Raw genomic sequence first — 24,808 nt, 5'->3', positions numbered from 1 at the left:
CCTTTCATTATGAGTACAATCCTACACTATGCATGGTTATGAAAGCCAGGGTGCCCCCTTAAGTGATGGGAGGAAGAACAATTATGACTAAACAATCATGTGTGATATAGAACATTCCCCATGCAGGACACTGTGACAGCCATTGGCAACTTTTTCAGCCACAGGCAGCTTCACCTGCACTGCATGAAGGAGGTATGGCAAGTTCTTCCTTCCTGCTGCTGTCAGTTGCAATTCTCCCAGTAGGCTGCACATACCAAGACTCAAAATTCATTTACTCGTTCATGTGCAATCAATATTATGTGCAATTTCAAATCCTGTGATATATTTTGTATCATAATTATGTGCCATCATCTATATCCTTTTTATGTGTATACACATTTTTTACTGATTATTTATTTACTATACTTGGTGTTTCCTCCTGTTGTTTCAGTGTTGGTGCTGTAACACTGTAGAAAGCCCTTTTGTGAGACTAATAAAGGATTATCCCATCTTATCATACTGTAAATTGATAACTTTTTGCCTTCAAAATGTGCCTCTCAGCCATTAAAGTTTCAAATAGTAACCAGATTAAAGTTATCCATTTGAATTTAACCAATACTTCCACCAGCTAAAAGTACACAACAGGATGGAGCTGCCAAAAGGGATGACTGAGACATGAATCTTATCTACCCCAAAAGTTTATTTCAAAGTGTGTCAAAAGTGTGTCGCCTAGTTTAACAGCTTTTACCTCTGGCTTGATAGTAGACATGCAAACACCTCACACAACATGATACTACCTCTGAGTCCAAAGCATAGTTATGAACTGGGTATTGTGGGGGCTCGTACAGATTGCCGTCTCGATTGTACAACTTTTTTCAAACCAGTTAAACCTGCTTGAACAAAGACTTAACATGTCACTGTGGTGCCATATCAAGACAACTTGTATAGCATGCTGAGCATGTGATGTCATGAAGCTAAATGTTCTTTGCTGTTGAGGGGGAACATCATTATGTGTCAAGGATTTCAGCTGAAGTGTTTCCAATGTGTCCCTCAACCAATCAGACTGGTTCAGATACTGATAATTACTCTCAAATAAGTTTAAGGAGGGGAAGAGAAAGAAAACCATGCTTTCACTACCGTCTACTGGCTCATAGCGAGCAGAGATGGGAGTGTCAGGAGCAACAAAACAGGGCATTCTGGGAACCAGGCCAAAGACTGGTAAAAACTCCAGCAGGCCAGTAAGGACCCGTTAAGTTTTTGAAACCTTTTGATTGTACATTGTTGCCCATTTTTTATGTTTCAAATTGTATTTCACTAAAAGAGCTGCTCATAGAAAAAAGTACTGCCATGCAAAAGAGGATGAGACTTCATATAGAAAAACAGATACATGTTAAGTGACAGTAAGTTATAGCCTATTCCATTTCACAGTGGCACTCCCACTGAAGCAGTAGCAGAGGTTCTCAGAGGATGAAGGATCCCAGGTTTGAAACATGAAGGAGACAATACATGTATTTGTTCCCTCTGTCTCTAATTCTGCATGTGTCTGTCTGTGTTTCTTTGTTTTGTTTCTCCCTCTTCCTTTAATTCTATCCTTCCTTCATTCCATTCTACCTTTAGCCTAAATCCAAAGGTTTAGAGGGCAACTGTCATACTTCATTTTTTTTTATACTGACAAAAACCTGGAGCAAGGGCTATAGTACAGGCAAAATGTATATGTCTCAAAACTCAGTACAGTTTAATATTGTCTTTATTAATAAGATTTATCTCCCACACATTTTTGTAACATGTTATTTGTTTGAAACATTATCAGCACTCAGCACTATGAGAAGTAGGCCTGCATAACTCTTTTATCATTTAATACCCAAACACACTCAAACGTTTCTCTATTTTGGCAGCTGTATAGGTGTATAGGTGTTGCATGTAGAAAATGCATGAATTCCAATGTTCATTAACTTTCCCCTATGAAAGTGAAACATAAGCTACATGCCTCATGGAGGTATTACAGCCCTGTTTTGCCAGACTACTTCCTCATTAGCACTTCTGACCAATGAGATTACAGCACTCACCTCAACCTCCCGCCCTCACCTTTCCAAACCGGCCAATAGGCGAGGCCTTTGGAGCTCTCCTCGCTTGGAGGCCGGGCCACACAGGTAACTCAGAAAAAAATAGAAAGGAGAGGAGGAAAAAAAACCTCCAAGGCTTGTTATGGAGTTCGTGTGAAAGAAACACGGATTTCCACCCTTCTTTACCAGTTAAACCAGTATCTCTGGATAGAGCACACTCAAGTACTTCAACAGGTAGAGTCTCCTACCGCAAAACTCTTTCGTGGCTCCTCTGAAAATAATCTCCCCTTTTTTCTCTCTCCGTTTACCTCAATTGAGTTTCTAGCCCTTTTGTTCGCTCTTCTTATCACTTGGAAAAAGGTGAACCCTCGTGTTATTTTTATTTTAATCTTTGCTTTAATTGTAGTTTTTTACCCTTGTGGTCCCTGATGGCTTCGCACAGTGATACTCTGGTGGTGTTCTTTGGGGCAACAGCTGGTGCAAATGGGGGTAAACTGGGTTCGGATGAGAGGGAAATAATTCTCTTGGTGTGGCAAATTGTGGATCTACATGAGAAAAAGGTACGGACCTTTCTGACCCGTTCGTTCGTTGTACGGTTTCTTATGTACCCAGTGTTTGTGGCATAGTGTCTACCTGTAGTGAAACAGTATGTTTGACATTTAAACCAACATGGTGTGCTCTCTGAAACCGTCTGTAACCTGCTTTATGCTAGCTAACGCTACATCAATTCTCCGTCCAGCCGTCTTATTAGCTCACCTTTAACAGGTGTGCAACCAACATTTATCAAGCAGGTGAGGACTGTAGTTTCGCCTCCCAGGGAAAACACACCGTTTTGGTTTAGCATGTCAGCTTGTCAATACAAACAACGCTTTTAATGACAATTGAGTGCTTTTTGCAACTACATTGTCAGTTGTTTTACTTTTGTAAGAGTGCATTTCCTAAATGTGGGGGGTTTTATTATACAATTTGCCATAAATTAGCAAATCTTCCACGCTTTATTCTGCGCCATGAACCGCTAAATCCATTCACAGGTCGGGAAGCTTCATAGGTGTCTAGTGAAGCCTGACTCTTTGGAGCGGACAGACGAGTGTAAAGAGGAGACTGGGCTGACTGTGGAAGATATCCTCAAAGCTGAGCCCCTCGACACAGTTTTGCAACAGGTGAGTCTCCCTGCTCTCTTAAATGAGAGGTGCATTTCTATATAACTAACATTTAAGAATCAGGTGTCTTTTTTTACCCTCTTGATAAAATAAAGTTTTCACTCTGTTCTTACACACATGCACACATTAGCTTGAATGCACACACAGGAACTACACCCATGCATTATCATTAAGATGAAATGTCAGAGTAGAGTCCACACTGTATTCCTAGACCTTGAATGCCACCTTGACATCCTCAAAAATCGTTTCCCTTGCAAAAAAAGGCCTTAGAAGTCCTGGTGCCATTTCCCCACCGTGATAAAAAATCTCTCACTGCTATCATTAATGTCTACGGTATGAAAACCACAGCAACGGCTTGTAACATCTCGCTGCTGTCGGTAACAATGAGTATTTCAAAAGCTAATTAAACTGAGCCAACTTTCTTCTGACAGTTAATGCCCAAAGCGGGATGAGATGAGACAAGCCTGAGATGCTATTGACCTGCAAGTTAATGTGAGGAGTGTCACATTTACCTGATGACCTTTTAAAAAAATAATAGTCTTCCACCTGGTTGAGATATGACATTGGTGTTACCCTGACAGTTAAACTCTGCTGACAGTTTGTAGGAGCTCAGGGGCTAGGATAGGCACAGCCTGAGGCCTCCTAAGATTAGGAGGAGTCGCAGGTCTAGTCTTGCCTCGGCCTGATGCATGCTGTAGACATCTGGAAGGTGGAATGTTTACCTGGGACCACACCTCTGATTTACGCTGCAGGACAGACAGGAGGGAAAGCTTTTCAAAACTTAAGCTTCATCCCCATCACGCCACTTCTTTACGGCCAAGATCTAAATGTGCTTTGTGGTTCCTCCCAGTCAGGAGGTGTGTTTCGACAATAGTGCTTAAGTTGCCAAACATGTTTTTCAACCACCTTTGCAAGAGTGTTTGTTTGTTTGTTTGACTGACTGCACCTTTCCCACATGTCACCGTTTAGAAAACCTATTGTTATCATGCTGGACCAGGTTGGTTGATATTTATGCCGCTGAGGTCTAAGCAGGTTAGTTCTGGTAATCAATCAAAAATAGGGTTGTATTCTTTTAATTATTTATGGTGCTTTAAAGCGATGAGGCTCCAGGGGTTATGACAGTCAGCGCAAAGCATAAAACAGTTACTGTTTTATTGGCTTTTTGATCCAATTGGTGAAGTAATTTGTGCCTCAGACAGACCTGGTAAGACTTCAGCTCCACTGTAGGTTAGTTTGTGTGCTGAACCTTCAAATATTAACCCAAGCTATCAGCTCGTTCTTTTCATGCCTTTGTGTTGTTGGTTACTTTCACTCCCTCTTTATCATTCTACGATAAGTTTGATCCCTGTTGATAATGGGAAGTAAATACATTAACATTATTTCTAGATATGTTGAAGTGTTGTCTAAAACTGTGGTGTGCAAGCATGTGTTCTCTTTAGGTAAGGTAGCCCATTCCATCGTATTCAATGATAGAAAACAAACAAGCAGAGGCCTCTTAATGGTGGGCTTGTTGTATTGACCTGTGTGGTCAGAGCCCCCAAGGACATTAGTTGGTTTTCTTTAGTGAAAGATTTCTTTAGGGAGAGAAAGCTAGAGAGATTAGAAGGGCTTTTTAACACTTAGTTTTCAAGCCTTTTAATGTCAGATTATCTACTTGGAGCACAGCTGTCAGTACTGTAATAGCAATTAGGAATTTTAAAAGGTTGCATTACAAAAACCTGTGACTTCTCTCTTGCAATGCTGTCAGAGTAGACCAATGAGCACGAATATGGCTATAGAAGATCAAGCATATATGTGTTTCACTATTACCTGTGACACCTTTACCACGTTATGGTGTGTTCCACACCTGCAGTTCAGTTCCTGGGAACAGTCTGATGGATAATTGACCTGCTGTCAGGCTGCTGCTGCTGACTGTACAGGCTTGGCTTTGGTCTGGACACTGACAACATGTCACAGCCTGAAGAGCTGCACGTGAAGTAAGACCTCACAGACATTGTTGGTTTTGTTGTCGTTGTGACAGCGCTTTCAACACTTTCAGACCACAGCCAGGAATACTGACTACTGGCTTCAGCAGTGACTTAAGTAAATTATTTAGCGTTATATCGTGACATGGAAAGCATGTGGAGTCACATCTTCGAGTGATTCACACAACCGGTTTTTGAACACTATAGAAAAAGGCTGCATAATTATCAATTTGTTTTATGAACCCGGACCTACAATGATGAAGTGACTGCTGGGTGTGGTTAAAGTTTCCCTTGAACAAAATGTCAAGTTAATACCTTTTGTAAAAGGAACATCATTACATAATGTTGATGTGTTGTGCCTGTTGCTACAATGACTGTCGACATGTAGCTAAGAAAGCAAGTTATGGGAAGAAATCTGACTGAGACGTAGACTGAGGAGGATGTAGTGCAATAACCTCATTACATCAAAGTCAAGTTTCCAAACCAAGTCTCACTTAACTTTGTAAATGTATTAATGTTATGCAAAAAACAATGCAGTATACTGTAAATGACAGAGCAGCTAAATCTTTATTTTGAGACTGGTGCTGGGAAAGAACAAGTTTCCTTATCGTTGGCATGTATTTGTGATTTTTCCTCACACTGGAACATTTTTGATCTTTAGGTTTTATTTTTTTCTATTGATTATCTTTTCTTTATCTTAGCTTATGTTAGTTATTCTGCTGTGCTTGGTGATGTGGTGCACCCTCTCATAGTGTACAAACCTGGCAAGAAATTGGCTTAAGAATACGCACTGCCAATGAAAGATATGTCATTTACATGATTATCCGTAGTGATTGTTTCCCAGTTTGAATGGTCCCTCTGAATGCCAGCAGCGTACTCTAATAAAACATGCTGATTTGCAGTGTGTGTTTGACTTTAGGGCCTGAAACAGTTACCACAGGGCCTGCTCCGGCACTCCCTGCTGCTCTTATCAGAGTTGCTTTCAGCCACCACCACCTCACCTCACCTCTGCATACAAGCCGTCAGCTACACTGGAGAGCAAACTGTGATAGGACCATGTTCAAAGGCCACTTCCTCCCCCTCATCTGTGGAAATGCTTTTCAGAGGGTAGAGTGAGACTGAAAGCTGCTTTTAGAGGACATTTGGAAACCTAGTCTGTGTTATCATGTTGAAGACAGAACTTGATGTTGAAAACATTTCACTTTTTTGCTTCCTTTTATTATACAGAATTCTATCTTTGGATTAAATGTACTAGTACTACATCTGCATGTTTGATGGCACGTTCTGCAAGTTGCAACAGGGTACAGAAGGGAAATGTGGATAATGATCTGTTGGCAATGGAAAGGACTTTATTAAATACTATACAGATCATGATGTTCATGAGCTTGTCTTAATGTCCTGTTGTTTCTACTAATCTGTTGTCAGTGTGGGCTTTCTCTTCTGTTCAGCTTGTTTGTTCAGTTCAAATGTTTTTTTGACACAGTGGAGAAAGGGAGTGGGTGTGCCACTACGTCATCTGAAACGTTTGCTTTTCTCTCCGTAATCCGGCTTTAGTAATTTGCCAAGGTGGAGCTGCATGCACAGCTATGAGCAAACACTAGTCCTGTTATCACTGCCAACATGAAATTGTCCTGTATGGTTGCGCCTGCAAAGTGCTGGTGGATTAATCTACACAACTTTGGAGTAACATAGTTTTGGATTTCTGTGTTTAACGTTAGAACAGTAAAAGCTTCAGGTATTAAGTGGGATTTAAAGAAGGCACCTGACTTTTTATTATTATTTTAGAGCGTTTAGACCCATGCTACTCCTTGAGAGAAATAAAAACACAGCAGAGACCGATTTATTGAGAATATGCACATTAAATGAGTGAGGGAATTCAAATGTAGGTTCTTAAATTCCACAAACGTTGTCTTTTACTTCTTGTTTTCTACTTACTTATCATAACAATTGAAGAAAAGGGCAGGTAGATTGTTGTTGCCAAGACATTTCAGATATTTATTTTATTGTACAGCATGTATGATAATTATAGCCCCTAAAAATAGAACAATTTGTGTCTGGGTTCCACCTTTTTAGTTTAGCATAATATTGTGGTTACATAGACAGCTAGGCATGTGGCGTGTCCTTTCACTAAAATGAATCGTTAACCTATTGTTCTGGCATTCAGTTTATTGTAACTGCCCTTCATTATATGTCATTCAGGTGTGGAATTAAAATGACAACACAGCACAACCTTCTCCGATTCATCCTGTTGTGCATCTGTGGTGTGATGTCAATTAAAAACCCCTGTATCAGATCCGGGTCACCATGCAAACATTATTTTTAATTATTATTTAAAATAATTATTAGACAATGTAAAAAAAAAATACATAAACATACATTATCTTTTTAATGTTTACCCACTCTGTAACGTGTGTTGTAATATCTGCAAGTTGTCTTTTTGGCTTTAGTAAGGTGACTTTCTGCCACAAAGAACTGTTGCAGCTCTCGTGTTAAGCCCAATTACTCAATATCATTGTAAAACAAATGATATGCTTTCCTTCTCAACTGAGCCATAGAACAACTTTCGGAAGCTGCAACCAACAAGATGTTTGATTTTTTTTAGTGTTTTCACATGACCTTGACCCAGAACAGGGGCTTAGTGAATGAATGGTAATGACTGTCTATGCCTAAAGTCATTTTTGCACAACTGCAAACATATTTCATTTATAGTTTGCAAATATTTGTAATTCATGGTTTAGCGACCAGTGATTATAGGTCTGATTGTGTTCATGGGCCCTAAGTGTTTTTTCTTAGATCAATGATTCTTTCAGCTTTCTGTCCAGACCCCCCAAATCTAACCCAAGGCATTTGTTCCCTTGTCAGCAGCTGGTAAGCGTTGCCAAATAGTCCTGCATGGCTGTTGGGGAGCATGCCTAAACACGCACCTCTAATACTCTCCCACTGTCTGAAGATAAGTCGTATATAGCCAATGGCCATGTGAAACTAGGCAGTCGCCAACACACTGAGACAGTCTAATTTAGCACTTACACTGGTGACTTTGAGGGGGTTAGGGAAAAAAGAATAACAACAAGTTCTAACAATTTTCTAAAGTGGCCAAAGACACGAGCAAAAGCTACTCCCTGTTTGCATTGGAACATTAGGCCGCAAGGGAATACCAGAGGCATTTAGGTCCATGATTTCAGAAAGATTTCAGTTTGTCAGTATCACGCAAAGCTTGTCTTTATCCACATTGAATCAACCAACTCCTAGTATGTGAACGTGTTACTAGTACTGAAGATCTCGTTGAGAATCAACAGCTTTCACTTGTTTTACCTGTCTCTATGTACAGTGGAGTCACATGTAAAAATGTAAGCATCCGCTCTCTACACTCTGTTGATCAACTGATTCAATATTTAGCAAGCTAAGATTATCAGATATTTTGACGATGAGCTGATACCTAAATAAAATGTCATAGAAATGGTTTAACATGGTGTTATTTTTCTGAGACGGTAATCAAACGATGATATTCTCACATGGTTAGATTGGGCCTCAGAACTCTGTCCTGTGACCTCGGATGTCATTTTCCTGTATGTGTTGACATTGAAGTAATGGCCTCTGTTGACAGTGAAATGTTGCCAAGAACAGGTTGACACAACAAAACAAATAGGGCTCATTTAATGTGGTAGTTATAAATAAACATGTACATACAGTATGTGGGAGCTGCTGGTATGAAGGATTGTGTGTTGTAACTGTCAGCGTAAACTGTAAAGGCAGGCAGGCAGGTTGGACCCGTAGTACCCGTACGGGTTGTTTTTCCTCCAGCTGTGACTGCTTGTCGTGCTGAAAGAAAACTGTGATTAGTGGTGTGATAATTCCTCTCCTTTGTCTCCTCCCTCGCCAGACAAACACTGAAACCTGTTAGCCTCGTTTGTAATAAGAAACAAACACGCAGTATAATGTCAAACACGCCACCTTCACTTGTATGCCTTTAAGATTAAAGCACACTGTAATTCTCATTTTAGGTGGTGTTTGCACATATTTTAAACCAGATATTGCTATTTTCTTTATAAATGTTTGTAAAGCAATGTGAATTAAATCATTCCAAATAAAGATAGTTTTGATTGTTTTTCCTTTTAATGGGTACAAATTCTGAAGTATTGTGATAGTGTTTCATTTTCTTTTCTCCTTCCTTTTTATTTCTTTATGCAGTTCCAGCAGTCGGTGTCATCAGAAGTGAAATCCCTCGGCAGAAACTCGTTCACACTTTGTGTCGACAGTCCGCTCGTCATCCGACAGGCACTCCATCCAGAAGCTTCCACAAAGGTAATTGTTCATACTGTTGTTGCACACGCCTGTTTGAACCATAAGGTAACATTTTAGACTTGGAGATACAACAAGAAAATGTTTCTAGTAGCATTTATCATTTTGCATTTGCACATTTTTGTTGTATCTCCAATGTACAATAAGCGTTTTGCATGGAACAATGGCAATTGCTTTGTTCAAATGAAATGTCTTAAATGTGTATGTTTCCATTAAAGTTTTGCTAACTGCAGTTATCCCACTAAACAAATCAATTTCTCGTTCTCTGTGCATGGCTCCAGTGAAATCATAGTGTCTGTGATAAGCATGCGGAAACCAAACACACTGTTAATTTCCAGTACTGAGTTAAATGCGCGTCAACGTAAGGATTTGTTACCCTCACGAACGTGGGCATTGTGCAGTATTAAGAATGAATGCATTTAATTGGAATTATCATTTCCTCTTTTTTCTTTCCTGGTATTATCACAAGAAGAATCATATTTACATTTCATCTTTGCTTCCTGCTGTGTCCATGTTGTCATACTGAATCATGTTTTTTGTCTATTTTTCAGAATCTTGTCCTTCCTGAATGTTTCTTTTCATTTGTGGACTTGAAGAAAGACTTTCAGAAATGCTGCCCCGACGCCACCCCTGCACAGCAGCTCACACCTGCCTCCATGTTGGAATGTATCCTTACTAACATTACTGAGAGATTGTTCTAAATGCTGCCATTAACTGTATATTTCAGGAATAAGACAAAATTGTCTTTTTTTCTTAGTTTTGGTTAACTGATAAAGTAGGCCTAAAACCATACAGCAAGTCACATCAGCAAGTAGTACACACAAATGATAGTTTCCTTAACTGTGAGTGTAGATGTTGGTCTCCCAGCTGTGTTGGAGCAGTCGATGGGAGAGACGGAGGTGAGCAGCATGGTGCAGCTGACCCTCCACCTCCTGGCTGAGCCCTACAGTAAGTCACCACCACATTTAATCCACTGGTTTTGTCTTTAGTGGGAAAGTTCTGTTCATTCATTTTGGGCAAAAGTTAGGCTGTAGAATTATAGGTATGTTGCAGCTCCATCTTTTAGTTGCAGTGAGTTCATTCTTACCCTTTTTTTTTTTGCGCAGATATGCTATAAAAAACCCATAAAGAAGCGCAATGTTCCCAAGCAGTTACCGGTGTAATTACCTGATGTTTGGGGATATGAAATCAACACTGTGACTGCCAAATTAAAGTCTTTGTATTCTAACAAAACCTGTCTTGCACATTTGAATAGCATGGAATCTTTGAACAAACCCAAATGTCACAGTGAGAAACACTTCTAACTCTAAGGTGTGTTAGTTTGTTAATCACATAATATCTTGATTATATTATTGCTAGCCAGAGATCCTTCTATACTTAAACAAACATTAGATAATTAACTGCAGTATAGATGGATGTTATATGACTCCTGATATGTTGAAGTGCAAATAAATCAAACTTTAATCGACATCTTGTATCTCGACTGTGGCAGTCGCCTCTGGCTTTACCCCCTTAATAACAGCCAAGCATGTCTTTGGGTGTGACAGTAACAGGAATGCAGAGGGCTTGAAACACACACTGTTGGCAGAGTGAACCTGTTCACCGCAGAAAGGAGAGAACATTGTTTTGGACCTACAGGATGAAACGGCACACTCAATCATACAATTATATGTCTTTGTTTTATTTTAGACCACAAGTTCTCCTGTGTGGAAACGGTGAAGTACAAGTTCGATTCTGGCACATGGTATGTATAAACTTTTCATTTATGTACATGTATCTCACTCGATCTCTTTTCCTAACACACCTGTTTGTGTACAGACTGCCCCCCCACCTCCTCCAGCCATTTTCAGACCTCAGGCCTTTAGCATTGATTACAGCTACAAGGAAACCACAAGTGTGTCATTAAAGCTGTCCAACTTTGCCATCAAGTGCTTACCTGGCTATCTAGTAGCAGAACACCAAATCCTGCTGCTCTCAGACAGGGAAAAGCCTATCACCTTGACAACCCCCTGACATTTAATCATGTGTTACAGTGGTAAGCACTTACTGTGAGTGGTCTCTGTGTCTGCAATCTGTAGACGGTTTGATCAAACTTAACAAAAGCGTGGTGCTTTTTCTTAAAGCTAAACTAATCAGCAGGGTTTTTAATAATCTGTTTCGAATAATTCCAATTTAGTACGTTTTGTTTATATGTCATTAATGTTTTTTTTACCCTCTTCAGCAGCAAAACAGAGCCGGTGGACAGTGAGACGGTGATCAGAGCGCGGGGACTTCCATGGCAGTCTTCAGACCAAGACATCGCTCGCTTCTTTAAAGGCCTCAGCATTGCCAAGTAGGTTGGACTTGATGGACACAATTCCTTAAGCCACCTTAATCAAATAATCTTTATTAAAACTTCTACAGGAAAACATTTAAAGTGATTTATAGAGCGTTCAAAGTATTAGGGTGCAGATTTGATTTCACTGCTCTGGCATTTTCAGTGTTTTCAAGGTCGTATAAAATGCTTATTTTAATGTCCAATGGATGAAGATGAATGTAAAATGCTTATGTCATGTGTTTTAAAGACACTTATCAGTTTTGTACAGTAGGCCAAAATAGCTGTAAGAAAATCCATGAAACCTCAAGGCATGGCTGTAAAATATGAAAAAGATTAACTTGAAGATAACAAAAGTACTGAAATATTAGGATTAGAGTTAATTAGCAACGCCTTGATCTGTCACTGTTCTTGGGCAAATATATTCCGTATAGCTATAGCTCTCATTTCATTTTATTTATGACTTTGTAGGAAGACCTGTGCCGGAATGAGACATCGCTTTAAAAGCTTAAAGGAGCTTTCCTGGAGCTTTTCTGGACCAAATGATCTGTGTTGGTACTCATGTTTGTCTCTTTGCACGTGTGTTCCAGGGGTGGCGTGGCCCTGTGTCTGAACGCTCAAGGCAGGAGGAACGGTGAGGCCTTAGTTCGTTTCATAAACTCGGAACACCGGGACCTGGCTCTCGAACGTCACAAGCACCACATGGGCAGCCGCTACATTGAGGTTATTCTCTCTCTGTTCTTTTAATTCTTTGCTAAACACAATATCACTTTTAGGTTTTGCTCTTTTGTGTGAATCTCTGAAATGTCTTCTAAACTAAATGATTGATAAATAAAGTGCTTCAATGCCTAAATCTAGTTTTCCTCTTGTCGACTCAGGTGTACAAGGCCACAGGAGAGGAATTCCTCAAGATCGCAGGAGGTAAGATTTCAGATCTGTTTTCCCTCTCTTCTCCTCCCCATGTTTGTTTGAGCACTCGTAGTGAAAGGCTTTCTGTTTGTGTGAGGTAGACTTTTATTTCAAGGCTTCCCGCATCTTTGAGGAAAAACAAAAACACATCTGTAAAAAAGGCAGCTCTTTAGTGACCCTTAAAAACAGGGGATCTCATTTGCGCTCCGGCTCTCTCTCCTATTACCTGTGACTTTGCCTCATCCCAGTGACTCTCCTGCAGCTTATCTGGTACTAATGAAAGACGCTTTGTGAGGAGCTTCCCCCCTCTGCCCCCCCCCCCATCCCTTCCTCACCTCCTCATCCCCATCTAAGTCCTGCAGAGGCCAGTTGGAGAGAAATTTCACTCTCGGCTAACAGCGGCTCACCTGTTCAATGCAGCCTCGAGCGACACTCCCCCGAGGGGGAGACGGCTGCCGGCCGGGGAAAGGACCGGCTCAGTGCTGACACAAAGGGGGTGTGAAGAGACAAAGGCAGGGCCCGGGGTCTCTGGACCGCAGAGCAGCAGCCTCCAGTAACACAGGACAGAGATAACACACAAAGGAACAGTCACAGAGCAGATAACTTACAGTGGCTGCTGGTCCCACTGTGGACTTTACTCAAATGAGTTAAGATCAGCACATTGGACTCTAAGCAAACACTGTAGGTCCAGCAGACAAGATACAAGTGCATTTATCAATAGAAATTAAAGCAGTTCACTATAACCGTGTAAATAAATGTATAATCCAAAACCTAATGATCATGCACTGACATCTTTGTGTAGGAGAATGTTATATTGTACCATAAAGAGCAATTGACAAATATGGGCTTGGCATCTCCTGGCTAGTAGTAGCATGAAGAGGGAGAATAACAATAAATGTGGCTCCACTAATTAGAAGGTTAGTGGTAACAACCCTGGCCCCTGCAGTACATGTCAAAAATATCCGTGCAGCAAGATACTAAAGCCCAAATCAATTTCCATATGAGTGTACTTAAAATGTATCGCTTGTGATTAGCAAGTAGCACCTTGTAAGGTAGCCTCGGATCCCAGTGAGTGAATTGGTGATAGCTGGCTTGTTTTGTCAAGCGCTTTGAGTTGACTAAGACTAAAAAAACTGCTATATAAACGCAGTTCATTAACCATGTGTTGTCTAAAGAGTGTTACTGGGATGGTCGTGTGATGCCAGGTGTTTAAAAATGTCTGTTCTCTGACTCCAGGCACGTCTAACGAGGTGGCCCAATTCCTGTCCAAAGAGAACCAGGTGATAATCCGTATGAGGGGCTTGCCCTTCACCGCCACATCCCAGGAAGTGCTGTCCTTCCTCGGCCCTGAGAGCTCCGTCACAGACGGTGCGGAGGGTCTGCTCTTTGTCAAGTACCCCGATGGACGGCCCACCGGCGACGCCTTCGTGCTTTTCTCTTGTGAAGAGTACGCCCAGAATGCCCTGAAGAAGCACAAGCAGATCCTGGGGAAGCGCTATATCGAGCTGTTTCGGAGTACTGCAGCGGAGGTGCAACAGGTAAAGGATTTTATATTGTGACCCTCGGTACAGTTATATTGGCTGGGAAATGTTAATAGAAAGTAGACTATACTTGATTTAACCTTATTTTCATTTTTATGTCAGTCTAGTTAAGGCCTTTTTGTCTTTTGCCGAGTTCACACAGGAGTACTTTTCCCCGTACTTTTCGCGTTTAGTTCAGTTAGTACCCCTTATGTCGCGTTCACACCAAAAAGAGTACTTAGTGCCGGGAACTTTTACCCCCATTTTTAGTGCCTGCTGAGAGATGGTACTTTCCTGGGGGAAAAAAGTGCCCCAGTTCTGATTGGCTGGGCGAATTGCAAACCACGGCCCGTAAAACAAAATAAAACATGGGAGCGGTGGAGATGAGGAGGTGTCGGCGTTCTGGCGATTTACTCGGAAGGCTTCAGTAGACAGCAGCTTCTACTGAAGCCAGTCCCCAACTCCGGGGACTTCCGGCCGGGGACTCCGGGTGGCAGTATACGCCGTGAAGTGGTTTGCGGGCCTGCCAGTAAACCCAAAGCAGAAGAAGACGAAGTGACGTCAGCGGCTCATTTGCGTAATCTTCCCTCAGGGAACTTATTCCGGTGTGAACGCGATCTGTACTAAGTGCCCTGGGGTAATAAGTGGATCCCCATTAGCACTAGCATGAACATTGGCTATTCTTCCTGGAGTCCTCACACACACAAAACATACATAAACATACATAAAACAAAACTAAAATTTATACCAGAGTTCCACTGTGGGGAATAGCATTAAATGATTATTAACCGTAATAGATTTAAGGCAGGCAACGAGCAGTAATGACTTTTCAGATTCATCATTCTCATCCTCTTTGCTCTCTAGGTCCTGAACCGCTACATGTCCGCTCCTCTGATCTCCACCCTCCCCCCCTCCCCCATCGTGCCGGTCCCGGTCATGGCCCAGCCGTACCTCCCAGCGGCCAGCAGCAGTCGGGACTGTGTGCGCCTGCGAGGCCTGCCCTACACCGCCGGCATCGAAGATATCCTGGAGTTCATGGGAGAGCACACCGTGGACATCAAACCCCACGGAGTCCACATGGTGCTCAACCAACAGGTCAGACTGCTGGGGGGTCAGAGACAAAATGTAACTGTGAAGGTTCACAGTCTTAAAACCATATTGAATGTCGCTCGTCTTGTTTTCTTGGTCATGTTCATACATTTTTGTATTGTAGCAAGTATTTAAGCACAGATAAGATCACAAGCTGTGACATGTTTTGTTAGAATTGAACTTAATCCTCCAGCCCCAAACTTCACCTACTTTAAAGGGGACCTATCATGCAAAATGCACTTTTGTACGTCTTTTATACATGAATATGTGTCCCCGGTGTTCTAGGGAACTCACCAAGTGTCAGAAAACACAACCCTCTCTATTTTCCTCCATACCCAAATCTCTAAAAAAAGGGGCTGCAACGGATCTTATAAAAACTGATCCAGATTTGAACACTGTCCTGACGTCAGGACAGTGGCGCTATGGCTATTGGGCCAACTCCACCAATCAGGAGGAGACCGCCACGGCCATTGCCGTTCGAAAGCGCTGGAGACGCTGTAGTACATATGCCAGGCCAGTAGATGGTGCTGTTCTCACAGAATCAGCCCTAGCAAAAACAGAACTAGAAATGGTCAAATTGAGCAAAATGAGGCATTGCTAAAATGCATGATCCGTTTGGTATTTTGAAAAAAAAGTATAAATATGCCTTATATAGGTATGGTCCTACACTATATTATTCAAATATAGCATGATAGGTCCACTTTAAGCCAAAGCCACTTTCTTGTCATTTTTGAATTTTTGGGAGAGTTGTTAAAGTTATTCTTGTGCCTTTTGTGTCTTTTATTCATTCTGTCTGTGTCCTCCTTTATCCTCTTCTACAGGGTCGGCCCTCTGGTGACGCTTTCATCCAGATGAAATCACCTGACAAGTCGTTCATGGTGGCCCAGAAGTGCCACAAGAAGACCATGAAGGACCGGTACGTGGAGGTGTTCCAGTGCTCCACGGAGGAGATGAGCATCGTGCTGATGGGAGGAACCCTGAACCGCAGCGGCCTCTCCCCCCCGCCCTGCAAGCTTCCCTGTAAGAGACCTCCACCAGTTGAGCCTTATAGCGGTGTTAGGATTGTCTTTTCCTATAATATATCATATATACTGATATAGACTGATTCATTTAAAAATGCTGCCCGAGCTATTAGGCTGACACCTTTCATGCCTGCATTGTTCCTGTGGACTTATCTGTTATTATTTCCAAATAGTCTTTGGTAATGTTTACAGCTTACTATACACTGCCTATATATACAATACAGCTTTGTCTCTGCTCTCCTTTGAAACACAAATGCCGGTTCATACTGGACTGAATGCAACTCTGTACTTTGCTCTGTAAGGCTCATATCTGTCTATGGGACTGGAGATTAGATTGGATTGGCAGCCATTGAAGAGCATTTTCATTTTAGGTTGATTTAGTTACTTCCTGAGAGATGTCTTTTCCCCCTTCCACCTACTAGAATTAGAGTTATGGTGATTTCTTCTTGCCGTCACTACCGGAAACACTTCACAAAGTCAGCAGTGTTTTGTGTCGCTGTGTACGGCGTTGTGCACACGGGAACGTTTGCGTTTATGCACAGTATGCGCTTTCAAAAAAGTCTTCCGTTCACATGCATTCGTTTCATTTAACGTGTCTGTTCAAACGAGACCGCTGGAAACGCTGTAGTACATATGCCAGGACTGTAAGTGGCGCTGTAACTTCCGACAAAATACACCAAAAGCAGCGAAGAAGACCCCGCAGCAGCCCCGCAGCAATGTTGCCATGGCTACCCTTCTGTTTATGCCCCGGTGGATTTAGCAACATGTAGTAGTTAATGTAATTCTCCATGTCCACTTGTTGCTGATGGTTGTGGTAGAGGAGCTGTAGATGTTGTACTAATATGTAGCATGGTCAGTAACAGTAGCACTAGCAGTAGCTACTGACAGTAGCTACTGGCCATGCTACAGCAGTGAGCAGGAGAGGTGGGGCTATCGTTATTTTGTGTGTGGCGATTGCTGGTATTCAGCGGGATATAGTAATTTCCTCAGCATGTAAATACATGGATAAATGCAACGGGGAAGTTAACTGAAAGAAACCGAATCTGTGGATATTGCATCGACCGACCAAGAAGCACGTCTCCGTGGAGAGGACGCGCTCAGAAAGAGAGATATTCTCTACAAACACCGGGTGAGCAATGAACAATAATGGCCTGGATTAGGCAGTAAAGACAATTTTGGTGTATCGCAGAGCGGACTGTTTAATTTTGTTTGTGTTGTTTGGCTGGAAAATTGTCAATATAATGGATCAATGCATGAAATCTGACTCTGTTTATTTTGTTTAAGGAGTATATTGGGCGTTAACAATTCTGGTTTGCCTTTTATAATATTATTTCATTCAAGAACCCCTTGTGCGTTTAATTAACACAGCTATTTTTGATAGTTGATCGTTACAGATGGCTACTGGCCATGCTACAGCAGTGAGCAGCAGAGGTCGGGAGAGGTGGGGCTATCATTATTTTTTCAGGAAATATTCGTATAGAGGCGATTACACGGACTCTTTGGCCCCCCAGAGAGTTTCGTTTGCAAATCTATCCACCTTGGGACCCGTTATCGTTTGTGGGGTCCGTTTCTATCGGCCTCGTGTAAATAATAGGGCTATACGCACGCGAAACTATGCAGATGCAAGCCGTTTTGTCCTCGTGTAAACGGCGCCTGAGGGTCACCACAGCAGCCCACAGCCTCACACTGATAATGGCTGTTTGTATGTAAATACAGCCACACTGGCATTTGTGTTTGTCTACATGATAGGTATGACAACCTGAAGGACACAGTAAGCTAAATAAAATACCTGGCTGGGCATACAGTTTTTTTTTTCCCGGCATGATTCTGGTCTGATGGCTTTTGCAAAGGAAACATTTCTTAATATTTGTATAAATGTGGCTGCTCTGTCCTCAGCTGCCTTCTTGTGACGCAAAAAACATGTGTGGTTTTGGTAACATTTATGGAACTTATGACACACTTATGATGGCTCAACAGTCTGATTTCATGACTGCTTTTGTTGCTTTCCCCTAAATCCTCCTCTCTTGGTGATGACATTACTTCTGGCCAAGACACAGATTGTCCTTTTTTAAAAATAATAATTAAATCTCTTGTTTTGTTACACCATCAGTTTAAACCCCAACAATGTTCGGTTAACAATTTTATATATTCCAGACTTCTTTAGTAAGAATTGGTACATTTTCTACCTTCAGTCTGATGTTGCGTCTCTCAGACACATGGTGATGTAAGTAACAATAAGACTATCATTTCACATAGGTCACATGGTTTCGCAGGCTGTTGAAATCCTCATGCAGCATGTTGTAACCGTTCCCTTACTTCTCCATATATGACAGGACTGTGCATGTAATGAACACAGCATGTGAATGACCAGATCCTCTCTCTCTGTTTCTGCAGGTCTGTCCCCCCCCACAGCCTACGCCTTCCCCACCCCCCCCCTCCATGCTCTCTGAAGCGGCCCTCTACCAGTCCCCCCTGCTGGCTGCTCCCAGACCCCCCCAGAGCATGACGCACAACCCTGCTCACGCTCTGGCCTACTACCCCCCCCAGCCACACATGTACATGAACATGAATATGAACTACACGGCGTACTACCCCAGGTTAGTGTCTCATCAGCTACATCTTCATCGGTTTGTACCTTTTTGTTCTTTCTATCTCCTCCCCATCTTTACTGACCAAACTCTCTCTCTCTCTCTCTCTCTCTCTCTCTCTCTCTCTCTCTCTCTCTCTCTCTCTCTCTCTCTCTCTCTCTCTCTCTCTCTCTCTCTCTCTCTCTCTCTCTCTCTCTCTCTCCAGCCCCCCAGTGTCCCCCTCCACGATGAGCTACTTTGCAGCACCACCTGGATCGATGGCAGCAGCGGTCGCAGCCCAGCCCCACCCTGCAGGCTCCGCCTCCTCCGTGCTGCCGCAGCCTGGAGCCCTGATGAGGATGCAGGGCCTGCCCTACAACACCGGGGTCAAGGACATCCTCAGCTTCTTCCAGGGATACCAGGTCAGCACATGTTGCAGATAAATAACCACAGATATAAAAGTGTACAGGGATGTAAATGCAACCCAAAGATGCCCAGTGTGTAAATGTGTTTCCAAGAAAAAAACAGATATTGTGCTCTATTTGTGAAATTATGAAACCTTTTGGATTAAAACTGCACCTTATTTGAAGCAGGCCCATTGCAATTAGTTTAAACCATTAACAGCAGCCCCTTGATAATGAAAGTACGTCTAAATGCTGACCAGGATAACAAGAGAGAATCTCCCCACAAACTTTAACCCCATGTGAAGGACCAGCTATGAAGATTTACCCTTTACCAAGTCACACCACAGTAGGATTCAATTAAAAGACATGTGTGCACTTGTCCCCCCTCCCTTCTCTGTGCTGCCCATATTTTTCCGTTGCCAGACGAAATGAGGTGGAGTCCTCTGAAGCAGGTATGAACCCTGATGGGTGCGGCCTCAGACGGTTTGGCACGACAGGGAGTGAAGATGGAGAGGAGGGTGGGGTGTGATGTGGAGGGGTTGTGCTGTGTTTTTTTTTTATGGCATATGATGACATTTAGTATCGGTACAACAATTATACTCTCGTGTGTGTAAAGGGGGGGTAGGAACCTTTTTTTTTTTTTTTTACTTGCACTCTGGAGATCTCTACATGCTGAGGGAGTCCATGAGAAGTCTATCTGTGAGCAGATCTGACTCCAGGCCTGACTTTTGGCTGAAGTTCTGTAATTGTATCTCTGAAGGAGTGAGTGTGTGTTTTTCTGGCTGCAGCAGCGTCTCTCACACGGCCCCTGGGTGAGAGAAGAGTTCCCACACCAGAACTGCTCTCCTTCACCCCCCAATCCCTAACTATTTCAAACTGTTTTTATTTGTTTCCTATTATAGCCTTTACAGCACGTTTTTGGTGTGTGTTTCTGGTTTGATGTGTTTTTAAGTCTTCCTCAAAGAAGTATTTTTGAGAGTGTATACCTCTTCATCTTGTGTGTATGTAAAGCTGTGTACTGCTCAAAGGCCTCTCCCCACCCCTGACTGTGCGTTCGTTATTGTGCCGTCTGTAGTACGCCCCTGAGGAGTACAGCGGCATGGTTCAGATGAGCCATCAGGCCAGGAGTCTGATTCAGCCCAAAGAATGGCTCTGTCTTTAGGCACTCACCCCAAGGTAAGAGGAGCCGCCGACCGAAGAGACCCAGAGTGGGCAGAGAGGGCATTTCCTGCACTTAAATAACATCTATATGTTGAGGCTCATGCACAATATGCAGCACTGGACTAACATCACACTACACAATGAGCACTGATGGTGATTTGTGTTAACAGTTAAATAAGGCTGGTTGAATATGAAGTATATCTTTTAAATGTCATACTCTAGCATTATGTTATACAAAGTATTTCAGTAAATAAATGTGTAGCATGTGCCAGATACACGTTAACATATAGCAATTTTCTACGTAAATAATAGCATATCTTTTAACTAGCAAATCATTGAACCAATGCTTTCTGTGACCTTACCAGTTAGCTCCCTGAAGCTAAATGCTTATGCTAAATACTTGCAGAATTGGCGCTTTCACACCAAGTACTTTGCCGTCCTTAGTTCATGAGAACTTAGTTAATCAGAACTCTTTAGTTCTGATGAACTAAAGAGCAGATCACGTTCACTCCGGAATAAGTCCCTGAGGGAGGATTAGGCAAATGAAGCCGCTGACGTCACTTCTTCTTCTGCTTTGGGTTTACTGGCAGGCCGCAAATAACTTCACGGCGTATACTGCCACCCGAAGTCCCCGGCCGGCTGGGACTCCCAGTAGCTTCTACTGAAGCCTTTGTTGTGTTCAAAATTCCCGGAAAGACAGACGACTTCTAAGTTTAACTATTTATTATGAGAGAGCAAAATATATATGGTCACTTGGCCAAGGACTCCGTCACGTCATAGAAATTACAGGCAGCTAATCTGTAACCACTATTTCCGGAAAAGAGCCTCGAACCTCGTGCGTGCATACATTTTGATTACACAGGGCGTTGCCCGTACATTTATGATTGGTCAAGACTAGATGAAGAGATACCATGGTTTAGACTTGGTTCTCTTTGGTAGGTGCGCAGACTTAGAAAAAAGTCTCTTGGCAACACAATCCTCCAATCAGCATTCGGCCGGCCTGTGGAAGTCCCTCCCTACTCTGGCACCATCATAAGTCATTTGTTTTTTCTGAAGCTTTCTGCAGATATAGTGGATTCTTCATAATGCTGCTTCCTAGCTGCGTGTGCTCTTTGTATTCTGCCAGTGTCTGCACCTGACCTTGCTACTCTGTTATTGCAGGCTAAAACTTTCATCCATCAAACCGTGGGATTGCTGATCTTGTCTATTTATTTTATAGTCATAGCAATCTCATGAGCACAATAAGCATATAATGTAATAATAAGGATCCCTCTTGTAATGTTATATAAAAATAGACTCCACACCTTCCGAGTAAATCGCCAGAACGCCGACCTCTCCTCATCACTCCACCGCTCCCACGTTTTATTTTGTGTTGCCATAAGTTAGTCTCTCTCCGTTGGTGCGCTGGGCTAATGCTAATGCTAATAATGCTAATGCGACCAAATAAAATGGCGGCTTCACAAAACGTTTTGGGAGTTTTACGGGGCGTGGTTTGCAATCCGCCCAGCCAATCAGAAATGGGAACCTTTTTCTCCCATGAAAGTACCTGCTCTCTAGCAGGGACTAAAAAGGGGGTGGAAAGGTTCTCATGAACTAAGTTCTAGTTCCGGATTTTTTTTGGTGTGAACGCACATTTTCGGAACTATACTGGGAAAAGTACTCCGGTGTGAAAGCGCCTATTGTAGCTTCCTAAATAAGGCGAGTGTGAAACTATGGATAATTAATGTGACATGAAATATCATTACCTTACCATGATAACAAATCACCACACACACCATTAAACACACGCCAGCCTTATGATACATTTCCAGCCCTAATCGGAAGGAATGCCCGATCTACCCACCGAGGCTCTGAGCTCCTGACCCGCATGTCGACCCGCCGCTTCCCAATCTGCCTCCTCCCTGACGTCTGTCCTGTGGGCCTGATAGGAGTGCTGAGTCCTGACACTTAAATAATAATACATATCACACACAATGTATGAGATATTGGGAACATTTAACCACTGTTTGGGTAATTGTTAAGTACTTGAAGTGACTACAGGTTAAAACAATTGTCACGATTAAAGAATGTAGATATGATAGTTGATATATCACTTTACAGCTTAGACTTGTGGCTGCACCGCCTCCTGCAGATAATTTGCATGCTTGTAAAAGATGACACCCGCTCCAAGCAGGAAGTTTGGTGTTGCAATAAGTAATTTGAGGATCATTTATTGTCATTGAGCAACACAGAAAATGCAGTTACAACCTGGTGGATTGATGCCACACCAGACAATCGACAATTGAGACCTTCACAAACAATTGTGCTATAAATAACTGGTAAATGAACAGTATTTTTGTTACTGAACAGAACAATTAGACAAACATTAAGATGCTTTCTTTGAATTCTGCCTCTGCTTACATAAATATAAGTGTCAGTCGGTCTTGATTCAGCACTCCTACACTGAACCTCGTCATGCAAATTGTTTCCGAAACATTGCCTAAACTCTTCCTCAGCTCTTTCCAGTGAACGTCCTGAACGCAGCGCCTCCCTCTCGCCTGCTCTCACATGTTACTCTCTAACTCATTTCATCAGTGTGTTGTTTCGAATCTGCATGTCTTAAGAATGTATCTCCTTTTGCATTATAATTGATTTTGATGTTGATGCATGCAAACTAAGGGTAGTTCCTGTGTGGCACCCCCCCACCTGCCGCTGGGTTTCAGCTGCTCTGGGAACAGCATGTCCTCTGCTTCTGCTCTTTAAGCTCTGCCCATTAATCTTTTTTTTTCCTACCTAACTGGACCGGTTTGATGAGCTGATCGTCTCCAATGTTCCTCCTCGGCTTTGTGGGCTCCCCCTGGTGTTTTCACAGTGGCGCTGCATCAAAAATACTTAATGTGTCTCCGCTTTTTAACTGCAGCTCCAGCCAGACGCCGTGCTCATCTTGTACAACTACAGTGGGCAGTGCAGCGGCGAGGCGTTGATCACCTTCCACAGCGAGGAGGTGGCCAGGCGGGCCGTCAGCGAGCGTGCCAACAGCCCCTTCTACGGCCAGCCGGTCCGCATGCTCCTGATCCACTGACCTGCTCTCCATCTCTCTCCTCCTGTAATTTAACCCCCCATTGAAGAGCACTCATCTGCCAATTGCTTTACATGTAGCAGCAACTTTTTAATTTGATCCCAGTGCCACTAAAAAAACAATATAAAAAAAAAGCCCTCCCTTTTCCCCGATCTGTCGCCCTGACACCGCTCGCCCTGACACCGCCTGCCCTGACACCGCCTGCCCTGACACTCCTGAAGCAGCGTCTGGAGTTTGAGTATCCACTGGTGACGCCTCATGTCGGGCTTATGACTCTGTGGATGTTACACACATTAGTATTTGAGCCTACTGTAATAGCTGGTTGTGGAGACTAGAAGGTGAGGAGCCTGGACAAATATGCATGTATATTTAAATGCTCTTTATATGCCCCTCCCCATATGACTGTACAGATGTTCATCCTGAAATGCTTGAGGCTTTACAAACCACTTCTGCACACCATATTTTCTGTATATTTCTTATTTTTTCCCTATTAACCACTACAAGGATTTTCAGAGTTTATGATTCTGTGTGTTAGCTCGATGCTAACACAGATGTGTGTATGCACACTGTTTATTGAGTTGATGACCTCCAGCAGTGTAGTGGTGCCATTACAAAGAGAGAAGCCATGAAGACTACTGAAGCAACAGAGTGAATATCAAACTGTACTGCTCACTGGATAATTTATAACTAACCTTGGCTGCAGTGACGATTGGTTAAAACGACTACTTTTCTGTTAAAAAGCATTTATGAGTTTGTCAACCCATTGAGACTTTTACAAGCACTACAGATTTATTTTCTCTACTGTAAGATTTAAGTGACAGAGCGTCTTTAACTGAGTGGAACGACAAATTAATTCCATTTTTATTAACTTCACTTCCTTACATTTTGATATATGACCAGAGGCGTATCTTGAAGCCTTTTATAATGATCGACCTCAGCTACTAGATCTCTTCTGTTTTGGTTTCCAACGATCAGTCTGAAGCTGCTTTCATTCCTGCTTCTGACCGAGTGCTGTGTAAAAGCTGCAGGAGTTGTTCTGTGACGGGCCTGCCCACAGCTGTCTGAGTTTATCCCCTCCCACTTTTTACCATGCCTACATTACCCAGAGTGCAATACTGGCCAAAACGAGGCTAGGTCAACCTCTGGTGGCAGAGGAGAAATGAATTTCTTTTGTTGCAAGTTTGACACTTGAGTTTATATCTGTGTAAGTCAATACAATAAATAATGTTAAAATCTATTCATGTTTCATGTGGTCTCATTTTAAGAGATGCAATCATAAGGTCCTAATAAGTAATAATG

At 42.5% G+C, this 24,808-nt stretch overlaps 1 protein-coding gene across 1 annotated transcript; it reads left to right on the top strand.

Moving 5' to 3' along the window:
- Positions 1–2,205: 2,205 nt before the first annotated feature.
- esrp2 (epithelial splicing regulatory protein 2) lies at positions 2,206–24,746 on the top strand. The gene is given in 16 exon segments (XM_034116289.1): positions 2,206–2,602; positions 3,074–3,202; positions 9,355–9,468; positions 10,017–10,131; positions 10,318–10,413; positions 11,155–11,209; positions 11,687–11,797; positions 12,370–12,502; positions 12,658–12,700; positions 13,925–14,226; positions 15,073–15,303; positions 16,119–16,317; positions 18,714–18,748; positions 18,750–18,916; positions 19,113–19,308; positions 23,351–24,746. Coding segments are annotated over 16 exon segments (2,220 nt in total). The 5' UTR covers positions 2,206–2,470; the 3' UTR covers positions 23,513–24,746.
- Positions 24,747–24,808: the final 62 nt, after the last annotated feature.

The sequence above is a fragment of the Trematomus bernacchii genome, unplaced genomic scaffold, assembly GCF_902827165.1.
Source record: "Trematomus bernacchii unplaced genomic scaffold, fTreBer1.1, whole genome shotgun sequence".
In the NCBI taxonomy this organism is placed as follows: Eukaryota; Metazoa; Chordata; class Actinopteri; order Perciformes; family Nototheniidae; genus Trematomus; species Trematomus bernacchii.
This window is presented reverse-complemented; position numbering and strand designations above follow the sequence as displayed.